The following is a 13,034-nucleotide window of genomic DNA, read 5'->3' on the forward strand; positions in this document are numbered from 1 at the left end:
AGGGCAGCCTCACCACATCCCGAGGACTTTAAAATCTCTTTTCTGTGGAGGGGCTTGTTTATTTGTTGGGAAAATAATTCATCTTCCAGGACCCTCACCCTTGCCCCTGGAGTGTTTGTGTGAAGGACCCTAGTCCTCAATGGTGACCTTCTCTTCTCCTGACCCATGTCCCCAGGTATCAAAAATGTCAGCAGCCCTCAGAAGCTGAGAGCAAACGTATGTTTCCTCTAAGCAGGTAGAAGAATTATCCATTTCTAATTATTTCATCTTGAGCAGACACATAATTGTAATTTTGCCAAGTATAAATTTTATTATTGAATGCTTTTACTTAAACTGTTGAACACTTGTGATGCTCAGAGTTTCTGAGCTGGGGACAGGAGATTCAATGATGAAGTTTTCTCTCATTAGACGCTTATGTCACAGAAACCAGTGACCTTCAGTTGTTCAATCAGTTGATGCCACTGGGCTTCTCTGTTCCCCTCTGTCTCCCTCTGAGAATGCAGGGCAGTGAGGCCCAGGCTATTATGTCGGGGAGAAATAACCTTCCTTCCTTTATCTGTGTGTAATTTTTCATTTAAAATTTTGTAACTTCTTTTCCATTAGTGGCTAATTGGACAAGATTTGTCTTGCTGCTCCTGCATTTAGTTAGTTCTAATTCATGATGAGGTAAGAACAATAAAGGAAAGTAAAGAAAGGCAAAGGGGCTCCGGTCTCTATCATTTTCAAACTTCAGATATTTTGTTTCTCATTGCAACTTTCTCTAGAAAGTAAAATTTGAGAGTTGCTTTGTGGACAAAAAGAAAACAAATGTAAGTCTGATTGTCACAATAGTGAAAGGAGGAAAGTGATTTTCTGCTGATACAATGGCGTATTCTAACTTAGGAAACTTCAGTGCAGCACAGCGGGGGATGAGGCTATGGCAGAGGGGAAGGATGAGGTCAATATGAATAATAAGCAGGAACATGGCTACTTCTTCCAGAAGCTCAAAGAAGACCAAGTCTTGGGTCAATTGACTGCCTTCAGCTTGGCAAGACCAGCCGCCTGATTTTTCTTTCATTTAATCCACATGTGATCAGTTCTGAGGAGAGAGGGAAGAAGTCACACTCACAAGAGACTGACAACTGGAACCCCAGTTGTGAGAACACTAACCGTCTCTGGCAGGATCGTGGAGATCGCGATCTTGCTGAGCATCTGTCTAGGTGATAAATCCACTCAGGCAATGAGAAGAGTGTTTTGAGAAAACTAGAATTAAAAGAAGGGAATTAGATGATTCCAAAAGTTCCTGATCTTAATCTAGATACAGTGATCATGATATTAAAAAATAATAAGTGAATTGTATTGCATAATTATGGACTAGTCACTTTCTAAGTTTCTTAAAATATTAACTCAATCTTCTCAATAACCCTATTTGGATTCCATTCACTTATGTGGGATGAAATGTCAATCTGGACGGATGAACGCTTTCAAATGTACCAAAGATCCAAGGGCAAACCTTAGGGAGAGTCTTTATAATGACTTGTCTGGAAGAACCCAGTAAAGAAAGGGAAGGATAGAAATGGAGGTGGAATTTAGGGACCAACGAGAGGCCATTGCATGAAATCAGTAGAGGGAGGAGAGTAAGATGACAAAGGATCCTTGATTCCACTTCAGATGCCAAAGGATTGCTGTCTGTTGTTTTGTAGGGCAACATAGGGTGTGGTCTGAGTCAACTAAGAGGACTTCTAAATTCTGAGGAAAAATACACAAAATCCCTATTAAATGGTTGGAAGGGAGTAGATTTTTTTGCCAATTGAAAAAAGAAGTCTAAGATTTTATGAGTGATTAACTTTTGAGTTTTCTTGTGACTTTAAGAACCAAGAAAAAGCACCTAAGAATCTCCAGCCATATGAGCTCTGACTTTTCTCCATTAGGACCTTACTCTTCCCAGGAGACCACTTCAGGTCAGCCTCCTGTTCTCATTCTCAATGAAGACACATCCATTTCTCGCCTCCAGCCCAGATGGGACATCCTGTTGTCTACTGATAGAATCCAGTGAAGAAGCTCTTCTCTTTATTGTTCCAGCCATTGGTTCAGATGTGGGTACTGAGGAGACCTTATGTATGACTAACACGGAAGAGCATATGCCCTTCCTAGACAGAAGCAGCGAATGTTTTTAAAGGGCTCCTTAGCAGGGAGAGTCTGGCTTGATCTCCAAAGTCAGCTACACTGCCTTGTATATTTGTTTTTATTTATTTTTCTAGCCTCAACCTATTAAAAATCATAAAACAAAACTGTAGGGTAGGAATAAAAATATTATTAAAAACAGCATTAATTAATAAAATGAAATTTTAACAGTAATATAGGAGTGTTATTTGCTTATTTTTTGGACCCTAATTCTCAGGAATGTTTCCAAATCTTTAAATGTACCTACTCAATGCAGTTTGCACCAACTGGAAGGAGAAGAAAGATAGTTGATTCATGAATGTCCTCTTTGCAAAATGCCTAAGTTAAATAATTTTTCACAAAAATCTTTGTTTCTTTTAGAAATTGTAGTAAGTATGCACATTATTGATGTACATCCTGCTGGGAAGCCTGTACCCCACTGGTTGCTGAATGTATTAAAATCCCTGCCTCTGTCCCTTCTATTTAAGTATTTTTTTATTTTATTTTTTTTGTTGTTTTTCAAAGACACTATATCAGGATTCATTTCAAGAGGTCCTTGGATTGCATTGTCCCCAGGAATATCTTTCCCTGCTCTGTGATAACTTGCTGGGTCCTAAGGAGGAAATAAGTTTGCAGCTGGCCATGAGTAACCTTTGTCCCTTCCAAGACTCCACAGGCTGCTGTGGTATCAGCGTCACCCATGCTGGGGACACTGCTAGTGGCCAGGCATTTTTGCGATAACCCTGTGCTCTCAGCATCCACTTCATCTTTTCATTCTCTGAAAAGGAGAAATACTTGCCTCAGCGCGGCTCATCTGTATTGTTCCATGTCCTGAGGACCTGCTGCTGTTCCAGTGAATGCTTTAAACATCTCTGCTGCTGACTTTCCACTCCATGTTTTCTGTACTTTGGGCTTTTTGAGCAAATGAGATCCTGAACAAGGTAAGCTCCTCCTAGTGCAATCAGCACATGGAAGTGTCCAAATAGAGGCACAGATGAGCTCCTGGATTCTCTACCAGTTCAGTGTTGGGCAGGGTTCCCTCTATTTACTGTGTTTCTCTGAGAGGCTGGACAGTCTGGACCTGCATTCCTTGGCAGCTGAAGAGGGTAGAGTCGTGGCTACCTTCACACCCTCACTCCCTGTACTCACAGGATCCAGCTGTTTCAAGCTGGCGCTGCACTGAGATCGCCTGTCACAGCTCCAGGGGACCATGGATCCCTGTGCCCCTTCTCCAGTCATGCTGCGAGGGACCTATGTGTGCTGTGTTAAGTCCTCCCTAAGTGCAAGATATTCTGCTAAGTGCTTTCAAATTTTGTAGTTCATTTAATACTCACAATAACAACTGTAAGAATACTTTTACCTTACTTTATTTTTGAGGAAACTGAGGTTCAGGGAAGTTAGGTGGTTTCCTCAGGATCTCACTGATGTCCTGGAAGAATCCTTTATCATATATTATAAATAATTAAGTTTCATCTTGTGCGGTTCTCAAAACCTTTGCTTTCTTCTTCAATGCTTTCTGAAGATCCTTTTTCCCTGGTTCACTCCTAACTGCATTAGCCACTCCATCTCTGTGCCCTTTGCAGGCTCCCCTTCTCTTTCTCAGCCTTAAAAGTTGAAGGTCCTCCCTCATAAGCATCAGGTCATCTCATTCTAGACCCTTCTCTTAAGGAACGACATGACATACGTTACCATACCCTGATTTGCACAGTAATATCTCCAAGATGTACACTGTTGCAGATTCCAGAACCACATATGCATCTATGAATGGGAACTGTTTTTAGATGTTTGTCAGACACTTTATAGTCTACATCTGCTTTTCCCCTTCTTGACAGTCCTCACTCAAGCTTCTGGTGAGAGAATCCCTTGTCCTCTATTTCTCATTGTAACATGAAACATAATTGAAATTCATTAAGTGTGATTACTGTTTCTATATCTTTCTTTTCCAGACTGAAAGCTCCAAGAAAGTTCCAAGGCTTTGTATTTGCTTTTTTTTAACCTCTGTATTCTCAGAACTATCACCAAATCTGACAGAGAAATATGCCGTTTTAAAATATAACCAATTGGAAAAAAAAAATGAATGAGTGGCTTGAATTCATCATCCATTTTTCAATATGGGTTGCAAATTTAGCTATTTCTTTTTGCAAGAATAGACATCCAAGATGTCTTCTGAGGAATTATTTCATAAATTAAACAAAAAATAATTTGATATAAGATAAAGGTGAACAGGGACTTCCCCGGTGGTCCAGTGGGTAAGACTCCACACTCCCAGTGCAGGAGGCCCATGTTCCATCCCTGGTCAGGGAACTAGATCCCACGTGCATGCTGCAACTAAGAGTGCACATGCTGCAACTAAGAAGTCCGCATGCTGCAACAAAGTTTCCCGCATGCAGAAATGAAGATCCTGCGTGCCGCAACTAAGACCCAGCACAGACAAAATAAATAAATACATATTTTTTAAAAACAGATAAAGGTGAACATATTTTGTTATTATTGAATATATTATAAAGTTGAACACGATATTATATGAACAAAACAATTTTAAATACCACACATAGTATTACTGAGATAAAGTAGATGAATGAATATCTGAATACATTCCAGACCTTAGCACATTAATTACTGTTATTTTAAACTCCTGGTCTGAAAATTCCAAAATCTCTATTATTACTGGCTCTAGTTCTAATGCTTGCTCTATCTCTTCCAACTGTGTTTCTCATCTTTTAGTATGACTTGCACGTTTCTGTTGAAAGTTGAACATGATGTACTGGGTAAAATGAACTGAAGTACATTGGCCTTTAGGGTGAGGATTTACACTTACCTTGCTAGGATTTGGACCATGTTTATGGTTTGCCATAGCTGTAGGTGTTAGAGGCTAAAATATCCTCTTGTGTCCATGCTTTTCTCTCCCCTGTTGTCTTTGGGTTTCCCTAGAGGCTTCTTCTTAAAGTCTGACCCTGCAGTTCTCTTCTGTTGTAATCCCCTGTTATACAGGAACCCTGTTGATGTGATGGTAAGTATGCGGGAGGGGGAGCGCTCTATAATCCTATGATTATGTATCAGTTTTTGGTGAGTCTGTGCCCCTGGGCTGTGACCTTCACAAGTGTTTCTCAGATTTTTACCACCCAATTTGGTGAGGCAAGGAAGTTAGAGGGATTTGGAGTTAAAGGTATTTCCCTTCCCCCAGGTGGGTTAGGCTCTGGTAAAATAGTTTCCCTTGAGGGCAGACCTTTGTTAAAGAGAATACACTACTCAGAGTATTTCAAGATGACTACTTTTCTTTCCTTCTGCTAGAAAAAAACAGGAGATATTTCTCTGATTTTCACAGTGAGAACCTGGTGGGATTCCTACAGGTAAAACTCACAAAAGTGTGGGGCTCCACTAATTCTGGACCCCTGGAGTTTTGAACTCTCAAGCTCATCCACTAGGATCCTCCAGCAATTCTTCAATTACAGTTTAAGTGTTCCTACCAAAACTCGTTCCACCTGCAGCCTTCTGCCCCAGGTAACCAGGGATTCTCTGAATCTTCCTTTCTCTCAGGCTATCAGGGAGTGGTTTGCCCTGTGACCTCAATTTTTGATGGATTTAAGAAGAGTTGTTGTTTTTCAATACATTCTGCATTTTGTTGTTGTGAGGTCAAGAATGATGACTTCCAGGTGGGTTACATGTTGAACCAGAAACCGAAAGTTCCCCCAATATGTGAATACATTCACAACATCAGTATAGCTCTCCCTTTAAGAGTAATGCCCATAGAGACATACATTTTAACAGTAATTTTGAACAATTTAACTCAATGCATTTCATGACTAAAACAGAAATAAGAGTCCTGAAAAGGACTGAACATATGGGTACATGACTTAGTGTATAAGGTACAGAGAATCATTTCCAGGTCCCTTTCCTTACTTATTTTCTTTCAATTTTTTTTTTATAAATATATTTACTTATTTATTTATTTTTATTTTTGGCTGCATTGGTTCTTGGTTGCTGCGCGCGGGCTTTCTCTAGTTGTGGTGAGCGGGAGCTACTCTTTGTTGCGGTGCGCGGGCTTCTCATTGTGGCGGCTTGTTGCAGAACACAGGCTCTAGGCACACGTGCTTCAGTAGTTGTGGCATGTGGGCTCAGTGGTTGTGGCTGGCGGGCTCTAGAGCGCAGGCTCAGTAGTTGTGGCGCATGGGCTTAGTTGATCCGCGGCATGTGGGGTCTTCCCGGACCGGGGCTCGAACCCGTGTCCCCTGCATTGGCAGGCGGATTCTTAACCATTGCGACACCAGGGAAGCCCTTCTTTCAAATTTTTGATGAAAAGAACGATCTCATGATTTCTACTCTGACAACTTCCCAGAGTCAGAGTTCCTCTATTTCTCCTCTTCAGATTGAGAGGGATTCCCTGGAAGTAAATTGTTCATGGCCAGTGTAGGGGTCTCCATTTCCAAGACAGTCTTCCTCCCCCATCACCTGTACCAAACTGGTGTCCAGGTCTTCCAGCTGCCGATAGAGTCCAGTGGGAGTTTGTGCAGGAGGGTTGTGTTTCAGGAGCGCTGTGTGTGGAAGAGGTTGAAGATTAGCTGGGACATCTTGTGAAACTTGCCACCATCTGCCATCTCCCAGAGGAGATGTCCTTCAGTCGGAATAACAGGGAAATCCTTCTCATTTGACTCAGGAGCATCAGGTCTTCCTGTGAACCAGTCCATGGCTCTGAGGCAGATCCCAACCCAGCCCAGGGGTCAGATGCTGATGCAGCTAACAACCAGGAGGGCATCACAGGTAGTGGGCATTAGAAACCTTGGGGATGCTAGCAGCCTGAATGAGGTGTGTGTCTGTGTGAGTTTCTCTGAAGGGCTTTCTATATAAGTCTCTCAAATTCAGAACTCAGTAGTTATCATTTTTGGAATGTTCCTGTACACTTTTTATCTTTTTTTTCCTTCACGTATGCTCTAGACTAGAAGACATCAATAATTTATATCATTCTTTCGTTTTTCTTAGTTTACATTGAATTTGCCTTAAGAAACTTCAGATGTTTCAGTATAAGTGGATTCAAATCTTTCCAAAGACGAAAGTCTTTTTGTTAAACTCAAACTTATGTCTACAGTGCTTTCTTGCTAACAACAGCACTTCACCTCTGGTCCTGGGCTCTGTTTCTGCCCTCTTTATTTTGCATGTCAGCCAAGCTGCCTTGTTCTTCTGGATTGGTCTTCTTGAAAATGGATTTATTAGACCTGTGTGACAAGTAACATCTTGTCTACATCTTGTGCACCATTGTATCATTAGCACAGAGTTCATAATAACGTCTCAAGATAATTAGTAACAAATAATATTCTCGTTTTTTTCCATCAGACTTCACATCAGAAGCTTCTATTAACCTCCCATCAGAACCTTATATTAAAGCAATTAATAAGCATCATTAGATCATTCAGTACATTTTTACTGAGCCTCTTGATTCACCATTCCCATGTCACAGTGAAGATGCAGGGTGGTGAAGATGTAAGGCATATAATGCTAGAGAAAAGTTTTCTTCTTTTCACTGCTGATTTCAGAGTCTTAATTTTATATGTTCTTTTTTCAGTCAGTATTGTTCTGGGCAACAGTTGTCTTGCTGCTTCTGAATTACTTTCTATCTCATTTTGAAACAGGAACCAAAACAGAGAAGTAAAAATGGAAACATAAAGGGGTCCATACCACTATTTTCCATAATTTTCAATATGTCATTGTTTTCTTTCTCTGTTCACCTTTCTTAGAAAGCTGTCATTGGCTTTGGATGCACTGAGGTAAATGGAAAACAAATGCAAAACTGACTATGATGAGAGTGAAAGAAGTAAAGTGACTCTCCAGGTGAAAAAATGACAGTGGGAGTTCCCCTCTTCTCTTATTACCCTCCACCGACTCCAATATGGTTCCGGCTGATTTATTCCACCAAATCAGCTCTCACTAAAGTCAGTTCCTTCTGTTTCCCATGTAGTGGATGACTTCAGTCTACAGAGCAGCTTATTGAAAATCAACATAACATTAATCAAGATGATGATAAATTTTCCTTGTAATTACATATGTCATGATTTAAACTAAATAAAATGTTAAACATGAATATGAGTTGTAAATACATCAAATCTATGTGATCTCTTCAGAGGCAAAAATGTTTCAAAAAGGGACAACCACGCAGAGAATAAAATGATCTACCTTCTACTCTAGGTCCCACCCTATGTCTCTCCTCCAGTTCAGATGGCAAATATCTCAAACCTATTTTCTATATATATTGTCATTATCTTCTCTTATTCATCCTTCCACCCTCTCCACAATGGTTTTTGCTGATTAATTCTCCCAAAAATGCTCTCACTGAGGCGGCCAATACTGTCTCTTTTCCCAAGTAGGGGGTAGTTTCTGTCTACAATTTAAATGAATGCATTGAGTCTTCTAAGCAGTTTCAGCCTTTTACACATGGTCTTCTCACCGTTCTCTCTCTCGTCCTGTTAACATATGGCCATTCCACTTCGCTTTCCTTTGCTGCTCTCTTCCCTCCTGTTTAAGGTTAAGGTCATAGGACTCAACTTTAAGTCCTTTTCTCATTGTATTCTCTCTTCCATTTGAACACTTCTTCTGTTCCCATGCTTTACACTTCATGGAATTACTTGTAAATTGCTAAGTACAATATCCAGTGGACATTTGCAGTTAGATACCTACCAGTGAACGGTAGAGAACATCTACGACTTTTGTTTTAATATCCTCACATGGCTTGATCCACCTTCAGCTGAGAGAATTTCATTTTTTGCCCTTTTTCTCACTATAGCATTAAACCTAACTTATATTAATTTCTAATATTAGTATTAGTTTAAACATAATTAATATTTAATTTTCAATTAACTGATTATTGTTTTTAGGTTCCTTTCCCTACAAAAATCAAGAGACAAAAAAGCAGGATTGGATTCATTATGGTCACCACTATATCCTGAGGGCAACATACAACCTGGCTTAGATGAAGTTTATATTTACTTCTAACTAGAGTATCATAATGACTCTAACTAGCGTATCATATCATTTACATAATGATGTAAATGAACTGCACCATTCTTTAATCAGGTTGCACATTCAGGCTCGGTGTTTCTTTTTTAAGAATAAACAAATATAAAAAGTTTTCTATGGTGAAAATTTATTTAAAGCACAAAGCAAAAAATAAATAGACTAAATACAAAGAACGTGTTTTTTCTCTTAACCACAATTTAAAGGTGCACATAATATTATACAAACAAAAAACAAGTTAAAACTTTAAAATAGTTAAATAAATAAATTTTTAAATAGATAAATAAATCATCTGTAAGGAACTAGTGTCTGCGGAGTTGAACATGATGTTGCTCAATATTCCTTAAAACATTTGACAGATTGATTCAATTCAGGGCATGACGAGAGCAGAAATGAAGTCTTTGACATGGCAGCACAGGTGGAAGTGTGGTCTTGTTAGGCAGTGAGAATCATTTCCGTGTTGAAGCAGGTGTGTGTCATTCCTTCCTCCTGAGTCTTTCTTGCAAGTTTGTTGATGAAGAGAAGGATCTCATGACTTCTGCTCTGACAATCTCCCAGGCACAAGGGCTGTATTTCTTCTCTTGCAGATAGACAGTGATTCTGTGGAAGTATTTCCTCACAGCCAGGATGGAGTCCTCCTTCAGCAGGGGAGTCCCTTCCAGCCCCGCCTCCTGCATCAGACAGGCTTGCAGGTCAGTGAGCTGCTGATAAAGTGCAGTGCAGAACTTGTCCAGGAGGGTCTCATCCCAAGCGGCAGCCGAGCCCTCCGTGCTGAAGAGCTGGAAGGTCTGCTGGATCGTCTCATGGACGACAGCGATGGCTTGAGCCTTCTGGAACTGGTTGCCTCCAAACGCCTCCTGGGGGAATCCAAAGTCATTTCTGTCCTTCAGGCAGGAGAAGGGGGAGATTCTTCTCATTTGTTGCAGGAGCATCAGGGCCCTGGTGTTAGCCAGGCTGCGGGTCTGAGGCAGGTCGCAGCCCAGAGAGCAGGTGGAGTTGCAGCTGAGCAGCACCAGGGCCAGGAGGAGGGACAAGGTTGGGGCCATCGGGGACCTTGTAGATGCTGCCGGCCTGGCTGAGGTGGGGACTCTGTGAACCCTGCTCTCTAGGTTCTCTGAAGACCTTCCTTCAGGCCTGGGTCTTAAATGGGAATGAATTTGTTTCCATTTTCTGAATGTTCCCTCTTACTTTCTACTTCTGTTTTTGCTTTTCATTTTGCACTCTCCAGATAGGTTAGGGCAGCGTTTCTCAACCACTGTTTTTCATCCTTGCCTCCCCTTCGCCTGCCCACAGAGCCTTTTTAGATATTATTTTTCCATATGGCCCCCCTATGAAAGTTTGATACACAGATATACTGTGTCCATCGATATGTACTCCATGCATATCTTTACTTTATAAATAGAAAAAGAAAGTGAAAAGTTTATTCTTTTTATTCGATGCAAGGGTGAGTATGACAAAAAAAGTTTAGGCTAAAGATTAACTGTAAAAGCTACTGCAATTAATTTAACATTTCGGTTAATTGTGCAGAATGACTTTTAATGCAATACATTTACTTAATAAATAGGAATGTATCAAATTACATATTCAATAAAAATTTATACAAATACTTCATAAGAATACCAATGTATAGATATATTTAAAAATCTATCAAAACTGCTAAAACCATTGAAAATTTAAATGATTTTCTTAACATTTATTTTTAGGTAATTATTAGTTTTGATTCATATCATAAAATGATTTCTAACTTCACTAGCTGCTAGATATTCATCTAGATATTGTCAACAACTTTTTCTCTTTAGGACTAGACATAATTATTGATCTCCTAGGTAACTTTTTTAGAATTAAGTAATAAAATACAACCTATTTGTGCTTAATTCCCGATGCCCACGTCACACTGAGGCTCAAACATAAGCAAAATCCACAAGACAGACAAGGACAGCTCATAAGTAAGCAAAGGCCACCTCTCACCTTATGACTTTGAGTTCAAGCATATGATGGAGAGAAAGTCCTCTAATGAAACATCAAGCCACAATAGCTTGTAGCACTGATCCTGCATATTGTGTATCTTCCATGCACTCAATGTCAATGCCTCTCATCTCATACACAAGAAAACCCAAAGAGAAAAATGAATACAAAGGAATGAGATTTTGCTGGATACGGTTGAGCTTTGGAGTGCCACCCACCATTGTAGTAGCTAAGATTTGTTCGCACCCCTAAGAACTAATGTTTGCACCCATGGGAGCAATCTGCTCCCCAATGAGAATGCATGATCTAGGAATCATCATCAATTTGAATCTTTCTCTGTATTTTTGCACTGAATTTCGGATTCCCCAAAGGACTGTCCAAGGTTCCAATCCAAGCCTATTCTTTTCAAACAAAAGAAAACCATCTTTGTAATTAATTGAGAACTGGATAAATATTGATTGGTATCATGGAAAGAATTAACTTTCAACTCTGATCATGAATTCTTTTATTTTGCAGTGGATGTTCTGTGGCCTCAGCCCTCTCCAATTCCGATCTTTCAATAAATAATAGGTATGTGGCCATCTTTGGCAAATCAGCTCTGTAGCAACTGGGCTCTGTCGTATTCTCTGTGGTATCCTCGGCACCAGGCCCAGTGTAATCACGCCACAAGTCATTTTAACCAAAGCAGTTTCTCAGATGTTTTCCTTCTAATGGAAGGCAGTTACGAATGACCAAGCTATTTTCATTTATCACGGTCATATTTGCCATGATTATAATAGACAGTGGATAGTAGTTCCACTCTATTCCTACTGGTATCAGTCATGCCTACTGAGTTTGTTGTTAAAACCACTAGGATTCTCTTCCCTTTAAGGTGCATATGGCCCTGGGGATTCAAGTTGTAAGAGCAGCACAATTTTCAGCCTTTGCCCGGCACTCTATTAAACTCAGGAGGATGGCCTCGTCGCTAATTTGTCCTCTACTAGGTCATGACAGAAAATAACCAGCTTGGTGTCACATACAGAGCCACGTATCTGAACTCAGACTCTCCCTGATTCACACAGGTCACAGCAACCAGACAATTAACCACGTTACTCTTCGGTGGATCTTTACAGATGTGGCAATGACTACCTACATACTGAGATTCTTTGGAGACTCCTCACAAAGACTGATGAACGATCATTTTCATCCTGTGTCTTCATTCCCTTCCAAGGGACGATGGGGTCCATTTCAGTTTGATTTCCAAATTTTGACACATAATAATTAAAGCATTACTGCAGGTTGAAAATCAAGAGTTTGGATTCTGAGTCCTCGGTCTGCTCTTTTGGCCTGATAAATTGCTCATTCTTCTTTATTTACATGAATATATTCTCTCTTCTGGATGCCAAGACATGTAGCCTTCAATGCCCTTTCTGGTCTGAATGTTTCCGTCCCCACGAAATTCGTGTTTGGAAGTCCTAACCCCCAAAGTGATGGTATCAGGTGGTGGGCACTTTAGGACTTGATGAGGGTGTGAAGATGGAGGCCTCACGAATGGAATTAGTGCCCTTATCAAAGAGGTCAGAGATAAATGCCTCCCTCTCCTGCTGTGTGATGATACAAGGAGAACTCTGCAGTGTGAGACCTGAAGCAGGCTCTCACCAGAACTGGACCACGCTGACACCAGATCTTGGATTTCCAGACTCTGGAACTGTGAGCAATACATTTCTGCTCTTTACAAACTACCCAGTCTATGCTCTTTTGTTGAAGAAGCCCAAATAGTAAGACATGACCTGACTTATTGTGTCCTCAGAATACCTCCCAGGAGTCTGTAAAGTACCTAAAGCGAGAGACACCATCTTACCCAAGCCCGTTTCCTAGACAGCTAGTCCAGTCCCTATCATTTCCAGAGCTCAATCCATACTCCTGAAGGGACCAGTGATGATGGT

General features: G+C 40.5%; 1 protein-coding gene across 1 annotated transcript; it reads right to left on the reverse strand.

The window, feature by feature from the left end:
* Positions 1 to 9,620: 9,620 nt before the first annotated feature.
* LOC133097202 (interferon alpha-1-like) lies at positions 9,621 to 10,190 on the reverse strand. The gene has a single exon (XM_061199100.1). The coding sequence runs from the start codon at positions 10,188 to 10,190 to the stop codon at positions 9,621 to 9,623; it is 570 nt and encodes a 189-aa protein (XP_061055083.1).
* Between the last annotated feature and the right edge of the window lie 2,844 nt (positions 10,191 to 13,034).

This window comes from Eubalaena glacialis, chromosome 9 (assembly GCF_028564815.1).
Source record: "Eubalaena glacialis isolate mEubGla1 chromosome 9, mEubGla1.1.hap2.+ XY, whole genome shotgun sequence".
Taxonomy (NCBI): Eukaryota; Metazoa; Chordata; class Mammalia; order Artiodactyla; family Balaenidae; genus Eubalaena; species Eubalaena glacialis.

Excerpts from the sequence above, each read along its gene's own strand:
- LOC133097202 (XM_061199100.1), bottom strand. The coding sequence starts at position 10,190 with ATGGCCCCAACCTTGTCCCTCCTCCTGGCCCTGGTGCTGCTCAGCTGC.